Below are 25012 nucleotides of genomic sequence, written 5' to 3' on the forward strand. Positions count from 1 at the left end.
CTACCTTACTGTGTATGTAAAAGCTCACCTGAAGTATCATGAATCGAGAATCTATCATTCATTCACAATCCATTGCTCTAATCTGTTAATTTCTCAATCATAACTCATTCTATGCATTACTCATGATCAATCTTTCCCTTCTTCAAACAGTTAATCATTTATTAATTTGATAAATATTTAATGAGTCCTCACAATGTGCAAGGCACACAGTATAATGTGGGAACACCATATTAACAAAATAGGTGTACTTAAAAAAAGGTGGGATGAGGGAGGAAGGTGGTGGTGGAGGTATTTACAGATCTTATTGCTTTTGGCTTGTCAGTAGTATTCTTGATCCATAGGAAGGTACCATAGCCTACTATTCTCCCAATGGAAGTTTGATGAAATGTGTGTCAATCCAAACTATCTTTTTGACAATGACTTATTTATAAGAAAAAAAAAAAAAAAAAAAAAGACTGACAAGTCCCTGAAAATAGACACACCTTTCCACTGCATAAACTCATCCAAAGAGATGTTATCACGCTCCAGCTAATGAGTGTAGATGTCAACCATTTAGAGAAAAACACAACCATATAGGGCAATACTAGGTTCTTCTGTGAATGAACACTTGAAAAATGCAAATTTTAGAAATAAAGTAGCACATAAAAGTCACAAACAGTAAACATCCTTTAGATATTTGTATTTTTAGTCCCTACTCAAAACATTATTAGGAAGACAAGAAACCAAGGTATCTTATAGGACTGCATGGCTTCATAAAGGGGTGGATTAAGGGCCTTAAAACACATGAAGACAGATCACATCAAAGGTGGAGGCTATAAAAAGGTGGGGCCGCGATCAAACTGAGCTGATGTTTTACAGGGTCTTATCTCTACTCCTGTCCTGACACTCTCACCTCAAAGCATAAGAAGCCCTAGTACTTGGGATGCTCAGACTGATGTGTGGAAGAAAGGTAAACTGAGTGAGGCCAGGATTTGGCGGCTTGTATTTAGGGGAATGGGCTGACTCTCACGCCCTCTCTGTGTGGTCTCCCCACCATGCCCTGCAGGTGCTGAAAATCACAAACTAATGGTTTTATCCATAGAGGTCTCGGTAGACCTTGAGGTATTTGATTCAAAATATGCTTTGTCTACAAAGGGCCACAGAATTATGTTCAAAATGACAGTTATTTTCTTACCTAAATACTATGAAAACTACAAAAGGTTAATTTTGCCCCAAGAGAGAAAAGCAGGTTCTGTCTACCAAGAGGCAGGCTGACCAATTTTTCTGGTGTTCTTAAGTCTTACCGGACAGTTTGCTACTCATCAAAATCATGATGCACTAGAAGAACTCATTCTTCTCCTAAACGTAAGGCAGTGTGCCTCTCTCAAGCCCAGGGTTTCCATAAGAGAAGACAGGAGACGTCTGCCTTTCCCTAGGTCTGTCCCCTCACCCTACAGGTGACCTAGTGAGGAAAAAGGAGAGCAAGCAAAGTACGGCGGTCACACTTACTTCGGCCACTATTACATTCCGCACACATATAGGACAATAGGCAGTTTCTGTCATTAGGGGAACTTTTAGAGGGGCAGTTCATTTTAGTATTTTGTGTGTGTGTGTGTTTAATGGGGTATGAAATTCATTGGAAAGAGGACAGAGAGTATCTTCAGTACACATCCTCAAAATAAGACAATTAAGGAAAAACATACAAAAGTGAAAGTGTCAAAAAATATGGAATGGATTGAAAAATAAAGAAAAGGATATGTGGAGAGGAAATAACAAACACAGACCATTTACATGGGGGAAAATATATTAAGAAAGTAAACATTACCAGGCCCTTTTCCCACCCTGCCTCACAGACCTGAAAAACCCAGCCCTTATTATTGAAAAGATAAGATATAGCTGTGAGGTGGCTACTTTGGTACCTCATCCCTGATAAGTTTAATATCAAAGTCTTTAAGTTTTTTTTTTTTTTTTTTTTTTTTTTTTTTTTAAACAAAGGTTGAAGAACTAATCTTCAAAAGCTTTTCTCTCCTCTGGCATTTACCAGCAAACTTTTAACAATCACTTCATAAAAATTTTGTAGTTTAAGTATATCCTCAGGAACTTAAATTTTTAAAAAGAAAGATTTTTATGGATACATTTCCATGCATATTTCCCCCACTTTTCATGGCGAATTTAAAAGGGAAATAAGTAGTAGGAACTAAAAATGACATTTCAGGTTTAAACAACAAATGATGTTTATATGGGCTAACTTGAGTGTTTTTGGCCTATACCAAATTTGAGGTAAAAAGAATCTATCAAAACCAGTAATAAAAATAATTTCCCAGTCCTGTAATTACATAAACTCTTAAAATTCATTTCTCTTTTAAAATAACCATTTTAAAATGGATTACACATTGGAAGCATGTTTTTATATAAATTCCAATACTTCTGACTTTGGTTACATTGGTCAATAACTTGAATAGAGAAAAAGAAATTATTTATATTTTCACAAATCCATCTATCTGGCCACTTGATTTTCAAAACAATAATTAGATATGAGTAATTTTGAGCTTGTATTATTCTAAAGCTGAACAACATAAATTTTTAATTAAAAACAAACAAACAAACAAACAACCAGCCTATGCAGCAATTGCACTGAGTGGGGTAGACGTGTCTGTGAACCAGTCAGGAGAACCAAATGAGAAGAAGCTACACGTATAGAAATATAAAGGATGAGAAGTTAAGAAAAAAAAAAATTAAGACTCACTGTTTAGCAGGAAGAAACTACACAGTTATTTTATCCCCAAAGGAATGCCAGTTCTTAACAAAATAAATAAATGAAAGATTTACTACGGACTTTTAACCTAAAGATGAAGACCACATCATAGCAAACAGTTCATGCAACTATGTAAGGAAAAAGGAAAGCAATATTGCACTAAAAGGGTGACCTTGCAGAACTAATCTACGTCTTTCACTGACTCAACGTAACCAGCCATTTCCTGTAGGCATTGGCAAACCTGGCCTGCTCTACGTTCCGGCAGGTGGACAATACTTGATCGATGAACCTATGCTCCATTTCCAGGCCCCGGGAGTCAGGAGCTGGGGTCCGCTTCAGGCGTTTGGTTTCCTGGGAATAGCCTTGCTTGCTACAGTCATTCAGCCCATCTACCTCCATGGCCTGAGACATGTGTGGGCCTGCTGGGATGAGGTGCAAGTCACTCCGAGTCCCCCCAGGGCTGTCTGCAGGTGACAACTGGGTCACACTGTGAGGAAACCTACCACTTAAGTGATGCTGAAGGTAGAAAATGTGCCGCCTGGGAAAGAGGAGGGGGAGAAAGGGAACACAGAGAAGAAAAATCATTATCGTGAAGTCAAGCTTTTCCGGGGAGAAAAAAAACCACAATAGTAATAAGTTGATAATTTCAAAACATATAGTGCTCATTTTGCTACCCCCCCTTAGCGACCAGAGTTACCTGGAGGCAGGGAGGAGGAACAATTACCTAAGTCTCTGCATATTTAGACCAGAGTCTTACAAGCCCAGATTACTGGACTGTTTGTGAGAAAGAATCCTACATATGACCCCAAAGGGTTTTGGGTTTTTTTTTTTTGACCCCAAAGGATTTTTACACCATTGACTGAGATGATGCTAATCACTTCGAATTGTTACTCTTTGTAACCACAACACAAAATGAGAAATAGGTCTTAGCCCAATTTCTGCTATTAAAAAATAAAACAGAAGCAAAAATTAACTTCACTGATATCCTAAAACAGAAGTGATTTAGGAACAAGGGGATTAAATAGCTCATCCAGAGGCTTTTAGTCCATGGCCTCTATCTTCTGTATTTTCTTTAGTAAGAACATGTATTATCTAAAAACCAACTGAACTTTTCCTAAAACCCACCACTACAGTCTCATTAAATAAATGAATGAGATTTATTTATTTATTAGGGATGTGCTGGGCTCTGAAAAAAGCATGTAAAAGGCACAGCTCTTGCACTTCCTCTAAGGAGAGCAGTTCTCCTGCCCTTAGGCTCATCCAGAGTTATTTGATTTTGTTTGTTTGCTTAAAGATTTTATTTATTTATTTGACAGAGAGAGAGACAGCGAGAGAGGGAATACAAGCAGGAGGAGCGGGAACAAGCTCCCCCTGAGCAGGGAGACTGATGAGGGGCTCCATCCTAGGACCCTGGGATCATGACCTGAGCCGAGGGCAGATGCTTAACAACTGAGGAGTTATTTGTTAACAGTGAAGACCTATGTGTCTAATCTGCAAAAATTCTGACTCAGTGGGGGTGCACATCTCCTGTTCACAACTGGTAAACTACATAGATTCTAGGTTGTTCTATCTCATTATTCATATTAGCAACTCTAAGCCCTTGAATGAGAATTCTGTTCATTTTCCCAGCATATTCTGGAGTAGACAGGGGGCATATGATTTACCCATTTTATAGAGGATAAAACTTAAAGGACAGATAAGGTGCCTCAGGGCAATGAATGAAGGGCCAGAAACTGGCCTGTATAATATAGAGGTCATCTAAACTGTCACTTCTCCCCATGCCTCACCCCAAATTTCAATTAATCTTTATAGAAGGCTTCTGCTAATAGCTATCTCTTAACACAAATATAATTTTTAAATTTTCTCAGCCTTGCTACTGATGCACCTAAATATAGAATAGCAACAGAAATCTATTAACACCAAAACAATAAGGAAGTTAAGATCTTCTCTCTAGAAAATGTAGAGGAAGAGTGTCTTATTTTTATGAGAAAAATATTTTTCATGAAGGTGCCAAAGAGGGGAGTCTTCCATCTTCTAAATACGAACAGCAGCTGAACACATCTCCTCAAATAGCCTACAAGATAGACTAGACTGGCAAAAGGGGGGCAAATCTCAGCAACTTTAAAAATATAAAAACATACAAATATTTAAAATGCCTACCTCCTGCCTGGCACAGCAAGTCCTTTGTTTATAAACAGAATCCTCTAGTCTGAAATAGAATCCGTATTTATAGAGATGGAGATGCCTCAAAAAAGAACCAATCAGGGGGTTCCCACACCTGGACTTCATCCCAGTATGACAGTTATTTTGAGGTCAAATGTACTCAGAACCCACATTATGAGGTTGTTCATTTCTTTCACTGCTTCCTAATAATCCTGCCCTGTGTGTCAAGAGCTTATACTTAAGGAAACTTAATTTGCAGACTATCAATAAGCTTAACTATTCTCAAGGCCTAATCCATGGTCTACATCTGACTCTGCATCAAATTTACCTGTTAAGTTTTTTTGGTTTTTGTTTTTTTAAAGACTAGATGGCAGTGTTCCATCCCAGATAGATAGATAGATAGATAGATATAGATATAGATATAGATATCGATATCTATATCTATATCTCTCTATATATATCAGAATCTCCAAGGAGAGAGTTGAGAAACTTCTGTTCACAGTTTGGAAGTAACAGAGGCTACTCTGTTGGAGAGTCAAGCTTGAATATCCCCAACCTAAGCATTAGGCAGAGATCTGCATGAGGAACCTCATATTGAAGATCACGAGGAAGAAGTATGATAGCATAAACTTTGAATTCACGTAAAGCTCCACGATCAGTTACCTACCACCTGAGCAGGCAGGCGGAAGACAGAAGACCTTCTACAGCTCTCATGAACTCAAGCAGTCCCATGCAGAAAATAGATTTTCCGTCCTCTTACCTGTGACACCAAAGGGTTTCATGTCCTGGGTAGGAATCAATAAGATCAGTGCTGAATTCAACTTCTTCTTCTAGAAGACGGGGAAGATTTATCGTCGCTTCCTCTGTTGAAGCTGCTGCTTCTTCATCTTTTAGAAGAGCTGGCTCACTTCTCAAAGGGTTTTGCTCCAATACAGAACCATCTATCACAGTTTGGCTAATCAAAGACTTTAACAAAAACTGGCGGTAGTGAAATCCACTGTGGTCTGAAACATGCATGGATGCCCAGTGTTTAGTAGAAGAGAGTTCATCAAGAAGAATCTTGTAGGAAGAAAAAAGGGAAGTGAGAAGAGGAACTGCCAAAGGAATTTCTCCATTAATGCTTTGCATTTCTCTTTGATTTGTTCCTTGTATTTTTTGGTAACATTGTTTCTATCAATACTTTGTATACAATGTCCAACACAGTGGTGTCAGTTAGTGTAAGCTCAGCGAAGGCTAGTTTCCCCTTTCCCTAATAAAATTGTAAGACACGTGTGTGTATATACACACACACACACACACAGACATACACAATTTAAGGACTTATTTTTCATTCTTTCTCTGGACCTTGATCAATCACATTCTGATTGGCACATACATAGAAAAACTATTCTAAAATAATGATGAACATTAGGGTGTTTATTTACAAGAATGCTGATGTTGAGAGAAAATACAAACTCAAAGGTTACTTTGATGAACTTTAATATTTAATGAACATTACAATATTTAACTTATTATTTGTTAAACAACTGATTCATTGTATTATTTGTTCTTCACTGTAAGTGCCATGAGGGCAGAGACGGTCAGTTTTGTTCACTAATAATTCTAAGGACTTAGTACAAAAAATATGATGCATTAGTAACAAGAATTTTCAAGAGCACATGATTTTCACTATTCATCTCAAACTCAATTAACATCAATGATAAATGATTTTTTTTTTAAGTAGAGGAGACAAAATTCAGCAGTGAATTAAGTCTTTGTATTATCAATCCTGCAAACTAAGCAACTTCAAATGGAATGATTAAAAAGAAAAGCAGCAGTTATGAAAAAATAAATTATTTGGCAGTGTCTTGGACAAGTAGCAAATGCAAATGGATTCTGATCAGCAAAAGCTATATTGAGGGCCTCCCACATGCCATTAGAGGACTTTCAGACCAGTTAAGAAAAAAAGACATATATTTGCCAGCAGTGAATAATACAGACAGCACAAAGCCCAAGTGCTCCTCCTCCATCTGCTTTTCAAGGGTCCCCGGCAAATGCCTTCTCTCATACCGAGAGTCCTCTCTATTCCTCATGGTTCCCTTCTTCCCTAGAAGAAATCTCTCCCTCTCCTGAACCTCTATGTGTTCTACTATACATATAGAATGTCTGCACATCTTTTCATCCCCACTAAATTCTGTAAGTTGTTGAAGATATTTATTCATTCCTAATTAATGCTTCCAACGTTCTATACTCGATGGCATCAGAGTGAACACATAAGTATTTTATGAATGAATCAACGATTGAACTGAACAATTTGATGAATTAAGTGACTAGTAGAGAGGAACAAGATTACTCCCAGCAAAGGACAGTTGATATTTATCAGTGAAATGCTTTAAGCCTCTCCTTTAAATTCTAATGGGTTTATTCAAAGCCAAATAGGTTTGTTCCAGAGCTGGTGAATCTCTGAGAAATGGCAAACAAGACTGTTTATTTGATTAAAATGAGCAAAACAGCACAAGATAAACTTCCACCTTAGAAAAATATATACTAACCCTGAGGTTATTACATCTTTGAAGAATTAACCTGCAGGCTATTTAGGCGGTAATACATCAGCTTTTTAATTCTGGTTTGGTAGGGTTTCTTAATACAGATTGAAAAGAGTACAAAACTGTTTCAAAGGAATTTAAGTAACATAAAAAACCTTTAGATTATTTCTTATTACACGTTTCTATATGTAAAATTTTCAATTATTTTAATTTCGAGACAAAAAAATAGCACATATATGATAAATTTTCAACAATATAAATATAATTCCTTTAAAAAGTTTTCTCAGACTTTTTAAGAGAAAAATTCACTATATTCTTTGCCCTTCCTATATTTAAGAGGCATACTAAATGAGAAAAGAAACTTCAACAGGAATTTTGGGGCATTTTTTTTTACTAAAATCAAAAGGCGCAGAGATATAAACGATATTTTTTTCCCAACATTTTCTTAGCTATTCTTGAAGTTTTATTCTTCCTAATGTACTTTAGAACCAGTTTTTGAAGTTGAAAAATAAACTGGTGGCTTTCAGTATATATACAGATTTGTGCAGCCATCACTGCTGTCTCTTTTCAGAACATTTTCATCACCTCCCAAATTCCTATTAGGAGGGTCCTATTCCTATTAAGGGTCCCCTAAATCTCCATTCCCGTCAGCCACTAATGTGCTCTGCCTATTCTGAATGTCATATAAATGAAATTATAGAAGATGGGCATTCTGAACCTGGCTTCTTGCCATCAGCATGTTTTTAAGGTTCATCCACATATCAGAACTTTGTTCCTTTTTATGACTGAATAACATCCCATTGTAAGGATATACCACACTGCATTTATCTACTCCTCAGATATTGGACATTTGAGTTGTTACTTGTTTTTGGCTATTATAAATTATGCTGTTATAAACACTGCTGTAACGAGTTTTCCATTCTGTGGGATATATACCTGAGAGTAGAACTGCAAGGTCATATGTGGTAATTCTAGTTTTAATTTTTTGAGGAAATGCCAAACCGCTTTCCACAGCGGCTGCATCATTTCACATTCCTACCAGCATGTATAAGGGTCCCAGTTTCTCCACAACCTTGTCAGCACTTTTAACTTGTTTTTCATTTCAGCCATCCTACTTGGTATGAAATGATATCTCACTGTGGTTTTGATTTGCATTTCCCTGATGGCTAATGATGCTGAACATCTTTTCATGTCTTTCTTGGCCATCTGTATGTCTTTTTTTGCAGAAATGGCCCTGTGTGCTTTCTCAGGTGACATACCATTATCAACTTTTAATTGGCTAGTAGTAATAAATTCTGTTCAACTTTTGAGTTTTTCCTCTCACCCCACCCTCACAAATGAGGCTATTTTAAAATTTACTTAAATAAATATCTACCTAAAACACACACTCACCACAGAAAATAAAACAGAAAATAAAAAACTCGTAATTTCATCCTCCAGCACTGTTCACAATTCTTTATTCTCTCTCTCTTTTTTTTTTTACTAGAAAATGAATACGTATATATATTATGGAAACACAAGCCAATATATCTGTAATAGCACTGTGTGTGTGTGTATATATGTTAAGCAGTTACAATATGCCAAGCACTGCTCCAAACACTAAGATCTCATTCAAAGCTAATAATATATTAAAAAATTAGGGCCATCTCATATTTAGTTTTAAAGATTCTTATCCTATACTGAACTTTTTCATTATTTTATTTTTTTTTAAATTTTATTTATTTATTTGACAGACAGAGATTATAAGTAGGCAGAGAGGCAGGCAGAGAGGGAGAGGAGGAAGCAGGCTCCCTGCTGAGCAGAGAGCCTGATTTGGGGCTCGATCCCAGGACCCTGAGATCATGACCTGAGCCAAAGGCAGAGGCTTTAACCCACTGAGCCACCCAGGCGCCCCTGAACTTTTTCTTTAAATACTCTTCCAAAATATAATTTTTAGTAACAATAAAATATTCTAATATGTGGTGAACTGCAATGTAACTGATCTGTTATTATTGGAGGGTTAGACTGGTTCTACTTTTTCACTATTATAACTAGCATTTCTATATATCAAACTTTCATATTTAATAGCCTGTGTTTATTGAACACTTAGTATGAGCACTTCTGATGGCCACTTTACGTGGATTTCCCATTTAATTCACATCACTCAGTAAGGTAGGAATTTTCACCTGTCCCATTTTACTGATGAAGAAACTAAAAGTTAGTGAGGTTAAGAAATTTCTCCAAGGCCACAAACCAAAATGGTGGTATAGTCAGGATTCAAATTAGGTCTGTCTGACCAATGAGTGGAGCCTTTAATTACTACACCACCATACTGTACCTCCCGGTATTTCTTTAGGATGAAATCCCATAAGCAGAAATCCTAGATGAGAAAGAACACAACTTTTTTTGTAGAGTCAGATAAATGCTGCCATGCTGTCCTTCAGTAAGATCGCACCAATTTCTACGATGCTTGCTTTCATAGCCTTATCAATGCTGTATACAAGCACTTCAAAAAAAATTTTCTTGGGGGGTGCCTGGGTGGCTCACTCAGTTAAATGTCTGCCTTAGGCTAAGGTCATGATCTTGCGGTCCTGGGATTGAGCCCCACATCAGGCTCTCTGCTCAGTGGGGAGTCTGCTTCTCCCCCTCTCTCTGCCCCTTTCCCCAGCTTGTGCTGTCTCTTTCTCAAATAAATAAAATCTTAAAAAAAAAATCATTTAAAATTTCCCAAGTAAAAAGATGCCAGCTCATTTTATATGTACTTTTAAGCTGCTTTAGACCAGTGGTACTTCTGTGATGACTGCCTCTACAGACAAAGCACAGGAGGGCATGATCTCCTAGCTGGGGCCAGTGGCTTCTAAGAACAGAAAGAGGATTGGGCAAATTCAGCATTCTTCACTGAGACAGCTGCAGTGGCAGGGGGAAAGGAAGAGTATGGAGCTCAACCAAGGGCAGGGCACAGCCGGTGGACAACATGTGAGCCTAGCAGTGGACTCAGGCCACTGAATCAACACACCAATAATGAGTTGTCATCTTCAACATCAGATAGCCTCAAAAAAACAAGAATTTCACTTTACCCCCGTGTGCTTGATTTTAAGGGAATGCCACTTTAAAGGGTCCACATCAAGGCAGGCAGGTCTCCAAAGACCGTTCAGCTCACCTGGACTCTGCCTTTCTCTTTATACTCAGTCCCCATGTACCTTCCCAGCCCCTACACACTATCAAGTTGTGGAGCTGAGATGACCAGACTCTGTTAGAACTCCCCTATCTCCCACATCCCGCCAGATGACTTGAACCTGTTCCTCCAGACTCCTGACAATGGAGCAGCCTTCCTTCTGGCAACTGTTTCCAATGAGCCCAGCCTAGATGAGAAGCCATTTCTGTGCTCCCACTGTCCCTGGTGCTTCCCTCAGCTCCTGCGAGGGTCAAACTGCTTTGTGAGTGCTGGTATCCGCTTCCTCAACTAGATTTTCAATTTGTTGAGAGCAATCTCGCTGTCATTATGCCACACCCAGCATATAAGGCATTGTCTGGGAATGAAAGAGTTTCAGTACTTTTTCATGAATAAATTACATTGAGTTGATCGAGCAAACTGGGAGTCAGTTTCACCTAAACCTTCTATCTGTGAGGAACAGAGAAAGGAACTAAAATACAGTAAGCCTCTATTAGGTGCCCAGTACTTTACACACATGAACTCAAATTGTCAGAATAATCCACTGAGGCAGGCAGTGGAGCTGGTATTTCACAGATGAAACATGAAAGCCTTACTTTTCACACATAGCTAGTAAGGCCAAAATGTGAAGCCAGGTCAGTAGGATTCTGTCTTTGCTCTTTCCACTCCTTTAAGGGGCCTCCCCTCCTGAAACACACAACTGGGGGGGAAGGGCTACTCTTCCAGAACTGTTGGCTTAAAATTCCCCAGAAATGAAAACTCTTATTTACCCTGGAGGAATCTCTGGCTAGGACACAGAGTGGGGAGAGAGGAATGAAGGAAGGGGCTGGTGAGCGAAATGAGAGAACGCTTCCCAGTTAATCTGAAAGTGCCACTTGAGGTATTCTCGCCCCTTTAAGTCGTCTCAAGCCTGAGAAGCTCTCAGAGCAGGGCCCTACATTCTTATGGCACCGAAACGTAAGAAGTGAAGAAAAATATAGAGAAGCTATAGTACGTAAGAAGGAGAAAAGGATACCTGGTTCTTGTCCCGATGAATAGTAAGTGACGCAACTGTGGCTAAGTCTAAGCCATTAACATTCTCTGGAAACTTCGATCTCCTCATTTCTAAACTGAAGGGTCTAGGCTATGACAGCTTCCAACTCAGCTCTGTCTCCAGATAACCCCCTGAGCCCCGTGAGAAATACTGATCTTAAATCCTACCCTCTCCCCAATTTAGTAGGCCTGGGGTAGGACTCAGAAATCTAATGTAATTTATAGACATAGGCAAGTTTGGGAAGAGCGGGTGAGGTCTCTTACCTCCCCAGGAGAGGAGATGGTGAGAAGGCAGCCAGCTGATTCAGCACATGAAGTCACACAAGCAGAGACCACTAAGAAAGAGCAATTCCAGCGCTATAAGGCCTAATAATCCCTTCCTGTTTCAGCGCAAAAGGAATTATGCTCAGTCTTCTTACTGCTTAAACTTGTCCTCATTCTACCAATATACTAACCCCAAGAGTGCCAGAAACTGCACTGCTGAGAAATGCAAACTTTTTAAATTGCCGGGGTTTCCTTGGAGGGATCAGTTGCTAGATCCTTCCCACGCTGCTAGGTCATTAGTTCCTGTACTTTCCTCCTTAAAAGCTCTTCTGAGGAGGAACTACTGTCAGAATATTTAAAGGGCAGACAGGGAATGTGGCTCGGGAGACGAAGAACAGCCTTACCTTCACGTCTAGCTTGGCCAGGTGCTGGAGAACCCAGATGCGATGGGACCAGGCATTGTAGTTGCTCGGGTATCTGCCTGCTGCTTCGCCACAGACTTCCATCTCTTCTTGGATCAGTCTCTGGGTCCTTTCTGCAGGAACTGTTCCCAAGTTTCCTTTCGTCACAAAGGAAGGCAAGGAGGTTTCCTGAATGAGCTGTTGTAGCACCCATCGCCTGTGAAGGTACATGTGGGAAAGAAAATGAGGAAAGAACATAAACCAGAGAGGTGCAAAACAATGCAAAATGCAAAACAATCCCTGTCCATGAGCCCAATTTTGGGGGAGTGGGATTATTCTGTTGTTTTTGTTTTTAAAGATGTAATTAACTTCGGCAGCATGGACGGGGAGGAGGGGGAAGAAAGGACAAAGAGGAAAGAGAAACCTTTCTAGAACATTAAAATCTGTCAGAAAGAGAATGCCTCAACTCCAATATAACAACTCAGAAACTCCACTTGGCCAGAAAATGCAAAGACAAGGTGCGAATGTGGAGGGGGGACTGCGGTGGTGGAGGGGATATTAAGTAATGGCTGGTAAATACCAGAGGAGGAGTCACAGTTCACATCTTTAATTACACTTGCATGCCTCACCCTATGTGTATTTGCTGCAAACAAGAAGCTGCATTATGACTGCTTTCATTAAGCAGGATTTCTATGTTACAGCATAGAATCTGGGAGGACACAAATACAATATAATTAGTTAAAACTATGAGGAGTTTTAAAATGTCTTTATCCACAAATATTTCCCTTGTCTAAGATTTTCATTAGCACGCTTATTTAAATGAAAAGCATTAAAAAAGCTTCTCTGGCCACTTAATGTGCTTAGTTTTTACAAGTATTTTCTCGTAAGAAGCATTCTTTTAGATTAAAAATTTCCAACCCAGAAGTTACTAGAAATTGAGTAAGAAAACTCATTTTGTCATTTTCAAATGGAAGGTTTTTTTACTTAACTTATAAAACAAAAGCTTGCTTTATATAAAATATTAGACAAGCTTAGAAACTGGTGAATGCATATTCAACACTGCCCTCCCCAGCCACCGCTCCTTTCCAGACCTCCACACACACAACCACAGGCCTCTTTGAAGTGCTATCCCAATTCCTACTAAGAAAAAACAACCAGCATGGAAGCAGCTGATCTGCAGTGCTAGCCAAAGGCAAGATCATAGTGAAGATACCTCAAACTGACTAAGATCCTAAAAATGCTCAGGATTTAAGAAAAGTTGTAAGCGGCTTAGTAAACTGAAAACAGATTTCTTTGAAGAATTTCCCCACTGACCCCAGGAAGCCAGCCCATACCATCTCATTTAGTCAAAACAGTAGTTCCAGAGTCCAAGAGGAATGCACTCCAGAGAGCCAGGGTGGCGAGGAGACTTTTCACGAGCACTGGGGCTGACTCAGGCCTTTACGTTAAAAATATTCTCTGCATTTAGTCTTAGCAACTTCAGCGCTGCCTCTACACCACTCACCTCAGCTGCCCTTACCTTCCTTATTTTGTTAATTTTAATAACCACAGCCATCACCACAACCATCTGTACCAGAAACATATCTGCATGAATTATAAAACCCAAGTTCTTCATAATAGTTGACCATCTCAATGCCATTTCTATGACTGCTCAGATAGTTCATAATGAACAGTAACAGCTAAAATTTACTGAGCATTTAATATGTGCCCGGCACTGTGGTAGTGTTAATATACATTATTTCATGGAAAGCCAACCATTAACTCTGAAATAGGTGTAATTATTATTTCCATTTTATGAATGAGAAAACTGAGGCTTGAAGAGCTTAAATCATTTCTGAAAGTCACACATGGAGCACGTGATGGCATTTGGAGCTGGAAAGTAGTTAAGTTGAGTTTAGAATTCACACTCTGAACCCATATGTGACCCTGCTTGACACTTGTTTCTCCAGCAATTCTGAACCCTACGAGACCTACGGTGTAAAGTAACCACACCTGTGAATCCATGTTTCTGGACTCTTTGGAAATTTAGTTAAGGCCAGTTTTCCCAGATGCAAGTCCTTAATTGGATTTAAAGTACCAGAGAGGATGAGCTCTTTTCTGTAAAAGAAAAATGAAAAGAACCATTACTCTACCTTTCCATCCAAACATACCGCATGGCTATTAACATAACCTCACTGGGAAGAAAATAAGAAAACAAGAAACTCATTAAGTATCACACGCGGTAATCAAGAATATATTTTTGTAATCTCGCAGTAACAGGATTCATAAGCAGAAACAGAAGGTCTTAAATCGACAGTGGAACTTTAGTTACCTATTTGGGAAAGGGCAAAGAGGGTTTCTGGCTATTTCATTTCCAAAACTTACAAGGCCTGACATCAGTATCTGTAAGACAGATCCAACACTGGTCAAGAATTGTTCTAGCTTCCTAAGCTAAGTTCATTACCAAAAATACATAAAGAGCAACACACAGCATGATTAAGGTGTAAGGAAAAAATCATTCATTAATCACTATCTTAACAAAATTACTATTTTTATTTTTTAATTTTCCCTGTCTTTCCTCATATACATATACATTTTACCATATAATTTTATATTCTGCTTTATAGCTTAAAGAATTATTCCATGGTTCTACATAATCTTTAAAGCAAACACTTAAATCGAATAGTTTTCATTGAGTGGCTATGCTATTTTTCCTCTTTGGTTATAGACATTTAGGTTGCTTCCAAGTTTTTACTTTTCTGAAACAGAAATTTGTGCTTAAGATGTCTTTCATTTCTACTACTACTTAGGGTAAGTTCCCAAAAGATATTATTACCAGGTAAACTGCCTGCATGGCCCTTAATACACTAGACCATTCCTTTTTGAAATACAAATACAAGTAAGAGCAATGTGAGGTTTTTGTTGTCATTTTAAGTGTTCAAATCTCCCATGCAGTTATAAAGAATGTCATGCAAGAGCTCTCCACCTGTTATTTCTCAAGTAAATACAATTTAAGTTTTAGCTTCTCAAATAAGTTTTTTATAATAAGCTCTGATATTACTGATTATACTCCTAATTAATTTTCAGTGTATCTATTATAATGAAATTAGATCATTTACTAGAATTTATTCATCTTAAAAAGTCCTGCCTGTGGTAGGGTTGATAATTCATTTATTTTAGAGAACTTTAATCCCAAGAAGACGAGAGCCCAGATCACATACCTCACCTACTTAGATGAACTTAGCTCCTAATTACCACTATACATTTTCTTTCCAACAGCAATGTGCTATTTCTAAAATTTATTAGATAAGGAAAATAACTTCCTTCTTAGTGAAAATACTGAACAGTGATGACAAATGTTTTTATTTTACAATCATTTTAGGTTAGGCACTTCACTCCAGGATATAATTTCAAGTGATACTAAGAAGGTTTATGGATACTTTAACAAATGAGTTTATTGACTATTTTTCTTTCAATGTACAGGAAGTCTGTGTGTCATTGAAAGGATATTTAATGCAGCAGCCAGTTACTTTTGCAGATCTGCAACCTTTTTCTTCTGAAATCAGTAAGGTCTCATTATACAGTAAGTCAGGATACCTATAGTGTAAAAAGGGGCAAAATATTATTCTATATAATTGTATTTATAATTCTTTGTACTTCAGTGTTTCTCAAAGTAGGTCCTTAACTGCAACATCACCATCATTTGGAACTTGTAAGAAATACGTATCTCAGGCCGCAGCCCAGACCCGGTGAATCAGAAACTAGTGACAAAACAAGGTGTTTGAACAAGCACTCCAGGTGATGCACACCAAAGTTTAAAAACAGCTATGGTGTGGAATTTGCCACATTAAGCCTAATTTCCATTTATTAAATTAAAAACCTCTCCTTATTACAACTAACTACCTATACTCCCATCTATATGTATGGGGAAATAGTCCAAATTTTCCTCAGAAAAGAGGAGTCACTTTATACCTGAATCTTTAAAAAAGTTTCTTAAATTAGGGTTCCTTAAAAAAAAATAAAAAGAAGATTTTATTTATTCATTTTGAGAGATAGAAAGAGAGCCAGCAGGGGAGGGGCAGAAGGACAGAGAGAATCTCAACCGGACTCCATGCTGCACGCAGAGACTGACGCAGGGCTCCATCTCAGAATCTTGAGCCCATGACCTGAGCCGAAATGAAGAGTCAGACACTCAACCCACTGAGCCACCCAGATGCCCCTGTGGGTGCTCTATTAATTTATTTTGCACAAAATATTTGGGAAGATATCTTAGCCTAAAAGAACGCCAACCAATGGTATATGTGGATGCTTAAAAAGATCACCTGATAGAATCATAAAAAAGGAAGCAGAATTTAAATATCAATTCAATAAACATTCCTGGCCACAGGACTCAACACTGTAGGCATTGAATATTATCATAAAATTCTTAAAAATAATCTTTTTTTTTTTTTTTTAAAGAGTTTATCTATTTCTTTGAGAGAGAGAGAGAGAGAACAAGCACAAGAGGAATGAGGGCGCAGAGGGAGAAGCAGACTTTCTGCTGAGCAGGGAGCCAGATGCTGGGCTCGATCCCAGGGGCTCTGGAATCGTGACCTGAGTTGAAGGCAGACATTTAACCAATTGAGCCACCCAGGCGTCCCATAAACAAAATTTTTAAAGATGACTTTAAAAAGGAATATAGTAAATGATTACATTATAGCTAGCACTTAACCAAGAGATATAATTAAAGAAAATCAAGTGCTCGAATACATTCAGTAGGGATCTATCTTGAGAAAAATTCAGTCACACATGGGTTCAAAAAGTGCTCTAATGTATCTCAAACAAGCTATACATGTAAACATTATGTGCTCTGGAAAATGTCTGGATAAGTTGGAAAAAAAATAACTCTTGTGATGACAAAGTCACTGATGTCAATAAGCCATGTGAGACATCGGAATTAAATTGTTTAATGAAATTTGAGTAGGAAAATGACAAATTAATAAATTCAAATACTTCATTTAGCAAGTTATTTTAAAGGTATCTAACTAAATTTAAGAAGTAAATAACATATTAAGACATTTGCTTATTTCGTGCACATATCTTTAAGTTTACATATTGATATTAGCCTAAAATAATTTTTTTGGACTTTCTTTACTGAGGAAATGGAGTACTGCCTTCAATTTGAGGTGGCTTTATTTTCAGGCACATTGACTAAGCTGGGCTTTGAGATTCATCCTTAAAGCCTTAGGTGATCCACTGTAAACAGGAGGAAGGAATAAAACAAAGGTCAAATAAATGTGGGGGAGAAGTATACAGGTAAGGAAAAGGCCACGTGTGTTGTGTCATAAAGAGGAGGGGTTGGTAAGGAACAGGCAATGCTGTATGTGCAATCCTGTGCGATATTACGGGAGGGGTTTTCTAGCTCTACAAAGTTCATCTTACTATTTTTTTTGAAGATTTTATTCATTTGTCAGAGAGAGAGAGCACATGAGCAGGCGGAGCGGCAGGAGGAGGTAGAAGCAGGCTCCCCGCCGAGCAAGGAGCCCCACGTGGGGCTCATGGGATCATGACCTGAGCCAAAGGTAGATGCTTAACCAACTGAACCACCCAGGCATCCCTGGTTTATCTTATTTTTTAAAGTTTTTGTGTCTTCTCTCTATCTCGAGGTATTACTTATGGTTTCCCTCTGCTGTCACTTGATTTAAAACCTGTAGGAAACCAGGGGTTATGTGTATCTGTCCATGGCAAAATCTCCACTGGCTAGCTCAGTACTTGGCACACAGTATAACTGAATAAACAAATGCCATCTTTTCCCCATGCATCTTTAGTTATTCTGTCTGAAATAACAGTAATGACAATAGTAAGAGTCATACTCCTAAAAATCACCACTTACTGAACACTTCTGAATCAGGCACTGTGTTAAGTGATCTACATACCTTATCTAAATTAATCCTCAAAACAATCCTGTATTAAGTTGAAATATAGGAAATTGCCAATACTCGAATTTTTTTTTTGTTTTTTCTTTGTTTCTTTAAATAAACTTTTGGGGTATCTGGCTGGCTCAGTTGATAGAGCACGAGACTCTTGATCTCATGTAAGTTTGAGCTCCACGTTGGGTATCAAGACTACTTAAGAAAATAAACAAAATCTTAAAAGTTTTAATCTGGGAATTGTTTTAAATTCACACAAAGGTTGTAAGGATAGTACAGAGAACTCTTGCATATGTTATACCCAGCTTCCCTTATTAGTAATACATTATTATGGTACATTTGTCACAACTGATGAATCATACCAGTAAATTACTATTGGAAGTCCATACTTTATTCAGAATTCCTTACTTTTTACCACATGTCTTTCTTCTAGTCCAACATCCTATCTAGAATATCACATTATATTTGGTTATGTCTCCATAGACTCCTCAGAGCCAGTTTTTATGAGTACTAATGAGGTATTTTATATATGTTTTTCTTATGGTTAGATTACTATTTTGAGGAGGAAGAGACCACAAAAGGTAAGTGCCATCTTTATCACATCATGGTCAGGGGCACAAAATACCAGCATGACTTGTCACGGCTGACAGTGACCTTGATTACCTGGCTAAGATGGTCCGTGTCCGGTTTCTCCACTGTACTTTTTGGAAGAAGTTACACTTAAGGAGGAAGGTCCTCGAAGGCAGCTGCCTATATAAATTATTTGGAATCCTTCTATATGAGAGATTTGTCTGTTGTCTACTATTTGTTTCTTCAGTTATGTCAGTATGAACATCCATCTTATACTTTAGGGTACAACCCAATTTTATGTTATTTTATTGCTCAAATTGTTCCAGCTTTGGCCACTAGAAGCCTTTGACATATTTCCATCATTTTGTTTTTTGAGCACTTCCTTACTGTCTGGCTCTTTGAGATGTTCCAGACAAATCTTAGAGATTTCCTGCCTTGGTCCTAGAATCAGACATTTCTTCACGAAGCCTGTTACCTTTTATTAAAGAATGGTGTAAGACACCGGGATCTGGATGCTTAGGTTGAACTATTTTTGTTTTATAAAAAAACAATTTCATATGGCACAACATAGTATTACCTCAGTTTTACCGATGAGAAAACTGAAGCTAGAGGAGAATTAGTAACTTATACTGAAGATCTATGGATTCAAAGTGCCAGAACCAGACATCAAATCCGCATAAAATAAAGTCACCAATTTTAACAGGCTATGAGTAAAGGACATGATCACTGAAGCTTGGTGTTAGCTATTTTAGTTACTCAAAGAGGTTTTGCTTACTCTATGTTCATAGACCGATGGAAAAAATAGGACACTGTTATGTAGTCCAGCCCTTTCAGGGAATAATACATTGAATTTCAAAGTAAAAAAAGGACCATTTTTTCTTTCTTTCTTTTTTTTTTTTTTAAAGATTTTATTTATTTATTTGTCAGAGAGAGAGAGAGAGAGCACAAGCAGGCAGAGTGGCAGGCAGAGGCAGAGAGAGAAGCAGGCTCCCTGCTGAGCAAGAAGCCCGATGCGGGACTCAATCCCAGGACCCTGGGATCATGACCCAAGTCGAAGGCAGTGGCTTAACTCACGGAGCCACCCAGGCGTCCCAAAAAAGACGATTTTTTTTCTATAACCACGTAATTTTTAAAAGTATATCCATCACTCACTATAATTACAGGAAATCAGTTCAAAAACCCATTCTTGCAACTGTTTTTTCCCCTAAGACCAAAACACCTATAAAATGAACAACTGATGTATTAATACTATCTTTTAGCAGTTTATAAAAATACAGTCAAGATAACTGAATGTTTCCCAGTTACTGCAGAAGAAAAATACCAAAAATTAAACATAAAGTGTTGAGTATTTGATTTGCAAGAGACCTTGTAAGATTAGACCAATTTACTTCCAAAGCTGGTGGTTTTTGCATAAAATGTACTCCTGATTCTATGTCTTCATGCTAATTTTACTAATACAAATTAAAACTTACTAGAATACCTAGCCACAATGGATCCTTTTAAAATCAAGGTTTCTTATTTATTCATCTAGCACAAAACTTTATTCATCATCTTATTAGAATAATTTTCAAAATCAACTGCTGTGAATATCACTGAAGTTAGATTTATGGAGCAATTTTCCCTTTCCACAACCAAACCACAAAAAAATCAAAAAAACGGTTTGAAAGGAATCATAAAAAATTACCTAGTTCTGGGGCACCTGGGTGGCTCAGTGGATTAAAGCCTCTGCCTTTGGCTCAGGTCATGATCTCGGGGTCCTGGGATCGAGCCCCACATCGGGCTCTCCGCTAAGCAGGGAGCCTGCTTCCCCCTCTCTCTCTCCCTACCTCTCTGCCTACTTGTGATCTCTGTCTGTCAAATAAATTAAAAAAAAAAAAAAATCTAAAAAAAAAAAAACCAAAAACATTACCTAGTTCAAACCTCTTATAGAAACTAAAGTATTGTGAAGCTAAAGGTTTTGCCTAAAGTCCACTGCTAGTTAATTAATGAAAAAGGACTAACAGCCACACATCTTAAGACTAGGTTCTTTCTCCTATACTGTACTACCCTATAAAATATACAATAAATTATATATATATGTGTGTGTGTATATGTATGTATATACAACTATATACGTATGTATTATGCTAGTAAGATTCTTTTCTTGTTGAAGGATTTTCAAACCGTCTGTAATAACAAGGAACTGGAGAACAAGTATAAAAATTGTACTCCTACTCTATTACCCTCAATTCATTTTCACTGAACTTAATTTTTTTCAGTGCCCAGTCTACAAGCTAAGTATGTGCCAGGCACTAGAGGGCTGGATGCTTGGAAAACAAAGACATGGTCCCTACCCTTAAGAAAGCTCTCAATTTTAAATTCATAGCACCCTCCTAAATGTCTCCCATGCTGATTCTTCCTTATCACACAAACTCTAGAAGAGTGCTCCAACAGAAATACAATGTGAATCACCAGTGAGCCATGAATATTACGTAATTTCCAATTTTCCAACAGCTACACACATCCCTCCAACAATCTCATGGCCTTAAATACCACCCATTTTCTAGTGACTCCCAATTTATATCAGGCTTAGACTCCCACCTCAACTTTAGATTCCTACACAACTCCCTGCACACAAACCTAACATGTGCTACACTGAACTCCTGACTTCCACCTGGCTCTCCCCACCTAAATCTGCTTCCTCTTCCTCTCTGTAAAGGGCAACTCCATCCCTTCAGCTGCTCAGGCCAAAAACCAGTCAAGCTTGACCCTCTTCTTTCTCCTTCCTGCATCCAGTTCATCATCTGTCTTTAAAATTGTTTATTAAATACAGTCGAAGCTTATACAGTTCATAAAATACAGGGAGAATCACTACTTCTCACCTGTTCCACTGCTAAGTTCTACTTCAGGTCACAAGCATCTCTCATCTAAATCACCACAACCACTGCCTGCCTTCCACTTACTCACAGCTCCCTGCACTCTTACAGTCCACTTTCCACAGGAGCCACAGTTTCTAAACCCAAGTGAGATACTGTCCCTCCTCAGCTTTAACGCCTTCCTATTTTACCCCGAGTAAAACTCCAGTTCCTCCAGCAGCATGTGAAGATCGACAAAGCCCTATGAGGTCTAGCCCATCACTCTCTCCCTCATGCAAGCTACTCCAGCTACACTGGACGCCTTGCTGTCCCAGAGCACCAAGAGCACTTTCAGCACCACTGAGAACCTTCCCACTTGCTACTGTTCCCCCTGCTTGGAATGCTTTTACCCAGAACCCACAGAATGATCCCCAAATCATGCCAGTCTTTGCTCAAATGTCCCCTATTTAGAACTGCAATACTATTCTTCACATCCTCTGTCTCGTCTTCCCTTTCTTGTCCCACTTTTTCTCCAGAGGATTTAACCACCACTTGATAATGTATATTTCATTTAGTAATGTCTTTCTTTTCTTCCCCTATGAGAGTAAAATTCCACCAGGACAGGGTTTTGTTTGTTTCGTTCACAGTTCTATTCCCAGTGCCTAGAACTCAGCATACAGCAATCAATAAATTTTTTAAAAAAGATTTTACGTATTTGACATAAAGAGAGATCACAAGTAGGCAGAGAGGCAGGAAGAGAGAGGGGGAAGCAGGCTCCCTGCTGAGCAGAGAGCCTGATGCGTGGCTCGATCCCAGAATCCTGGGATCATGACCTGAGCCAAAGGCAGAGGCTTAACCCACTGAGCCACCTAGGCGCCCCATCAATAAATATTTGATAAATGAACAAATACTGTCAAGTATCGTATGGATTAAATGAGATTATAAATAAAGCTGTAGTGTGTCCCTATAATACAGCAGCCACTCATGAACATTTGCCTTTTTCTTACTTGTGGTGGTGCTTTCCATAAAAGAAAAATCAGAACTCTAAAATTACGTAAATTCTAAAAGCCTTATATCTCATTCTATACTTTTCTTACTCCTTACTCTAAATATCTGATCATTAATTATTCAAGAGACAATTTAAAAAGAAATATAATAGAAATTACCTAATTTTTAAAAATCAGTAGGTAGATACAAAATTCAGTAGGTATCATAGAACACTAACTCAGAATGTAATCACCCTTAAAATATGGAGAAAATTAGGGCGCCTGGGTGGCTCAGTGGGTTAAGCCGCTGCCTTCAGCTCAGGTCATGATCTCAGGGTCCTGGGATCGAGTCCTGCATCGGGCTCTCTGCTCGGCAGGGAGCCTGCTTCACCCTCTCTCTCTCTGCCTGCCTCTCTGCCTACTTGTGATCTCTCTCTGTCAAATAAATAAATAAAATCTTAAAAAAATATATATGGAGAAAATTAAATAAAGTGCTGTTTAAATCATCTTTTTTTTTTTTAATTTTATTTATTTGACAGAGAGATCACAAGTAGGCAGAGAGGTGGGCACAGAGAGGGGGAAGCAGGCTCCCCACTGAGCAGAGAGCCTGATGCGGGACTCGATCCCAAGACCCTGAGATCACGACCTGAGCCGAAGGCAGAGGCTTAACCCACTGAGCCACCCAGGTGCCCTGTTTAAGTCATCTTTAAAGATAAAAAACCATAATCTATGGCTCTCTCCTATAGGAAAATTTTTTAAAATGGATTCACAGTGTTCAACAGGACTTCACTTTTATTCATCCAGAACTTGTATCCTGCTTTCCTCTAAGGGAATTTTAGTCTAAGAGATCATCATTTTCTTTAAAAAAACATGAACAAAAACAAAAACAAAACAAAACAAACCCAACCATACATATTACTTAACTGAAAAAACTTCAATGAAAAAAAAATGAACCTAGTCTGAACTTTGGTATTCCTATAAAATTATTTTGTGTTTAAAGCTAAAATAAATAAAGGAACTAAGATATTAATAAAATGTGACCCCCCCTTCCCAAAATATTGAGTGCCAGAGACTTCAAGTGACTGGCCCACAGAGGTCACAATGTTGGTGACTAAATTGAGACTAAAAGGTCATGGCCTTGAATCCTCCTCTTACACACTTTCTACTACACTTCAGTAATACATAAACCAATGCCTTACACACCAACCAATTATGCTGGCTGCCCCTGCTCCTTTAAAAAGGAAGAAAAATAAAAGCAAATGGAGTACTGTAATTTGCAATGATAATTTATACTTCAGACAGGAAAGTTTATGGAGAAAAGACAGAAACATGCACAAACGAGCAAAGTGTAAGTCAGAATTGTCATGGAGATATTATAAAGACGGGTAGAAGAAATAAGCATAAAATGCCATAGATACATGGTTTATATTTTATTTTTCAAAAAGCTAACAACTCATGGGATTTATAGGTGTTCAGAAATTTGGATAAAATTTCATGTTATCACTGATGAGAATGACGTACCTTACGTTCCACGCAGTGGTGAAGTCTGGGTTTAGAAGCAGCAGGGTGCATGTGACATCTATCAGTTCTAAAATAAAGAGAAATCACATTAAAAATAGTCCTACCCTTTGAAGCCTGGCTTTTCTTTAAGTTATATCTTGTGTATCTGTACCTGATGTTATACTAATATATATACTATGTCATAATAACTTTAATGGCAGATACCCTGTTCTAAGCTGTCAGAAATATGAAGATTACTCTCAAGATTTTTTCTACTTTATGATAAAAGTTACTCTTAAAAGTTGACACTGAAATAATTTTACAACACATTATGGCTACAAAGACTATTCACTCATTCTTTTAATAGTTTTTGGCTCTAATTTAATATTGACCAAGGAAAAGAAATACAATTTCCATACCATTATTCTTTTAATTCCACAAATATTTCAATAACTGACTATCTGCAAATTTTCAGAAAGGGAAAAAAAGACCCACTGATAATCATTTAACACAATTCATTTACATTCGCCTGCAAAGATTACCCTTTCTTACCCACATTTTTACATAGTCATAGCAATGATAAATGCACCACTTTGTTCTCTTTTCCATTCAATATTATTTGACATGCATTCTCCAGTATTGCTACAGTTATGCATTTTTAACAGCTGCAAAACAACCCTTAGTGTAATACACTATCATTTATCTTTATCATTCTTTAGGTTTTTTCCTGTTTGTTTTTACTATTATAGATAATATTACTGTAAACACACTTTTTGTCTCATAGATTATTTTCTCAGTACATATTCCCAGGAGCTGAACTACTATGTCAAACAATACAAATACCAGTATGGCTCCTACTAAGCATTTCCAAACTGTCCTTCAAATGAACAGCATCTATTCATATTGCCAAGATAACAGGAGTGCACTTATGTCCCTGTAATTCTAACCTATATAATGGTATTTT

At 37.9% G+C, this 25012-nt stretch overlaps 1 protein-coding gene across 1 annotated transcript in view; it reads right to left on the reverse strand.

The window, feature by feature from the left end:
- Positions 1–441: 441 nt before the first annotated feature.
- The window catches only part of PTAR1 (protein prenyltransferase alpha subunit repeat containing 1), a 43903-nt gene continuing 19332 nt past the window's right edge, over positions 442–25012 (reverse strand). Inside the window, exons 3-7 of the mRNA XM_032866586.1 lie at positions 24070–24136; positions 14263–14367; positions 12274–12487; positions 5658–5956; positions 442–3272 (exon numbers count right to left, since the gene is read on the reverse strand). Coding sequence (XP_032722477.1) covers positions 2930–3272; positions 5658–5956; positions 12274–12487; positions 14263–14367; positions 24070–24136 — 1028 coding nt within the window. The 3' untranslated portion in view covers positions 442–2929. The remainder of the gene's footprint in view (positions 3273–5657; positions 5957–12273; positions 12488–14262; positions 14368–24069; positions 24137–25012) is intronic.

Source organism: Lontra canadensis, unplaced genomic scaffold (genome assembly GCF_010015895.1).
Source record: "Lontra canadensis isolate GAN:19392208 unplaced genomic scaffold, GSC_riverotter_1.0 scaffold31, whole genome shotgun sequence".
NCBI classification, from domain to species: domain Eukaryota; kingdom Metazoa; phylum Chordata; class Mammalia; order Carnivora; family Mustelidae; genus Lontra; species Lontra canadensis.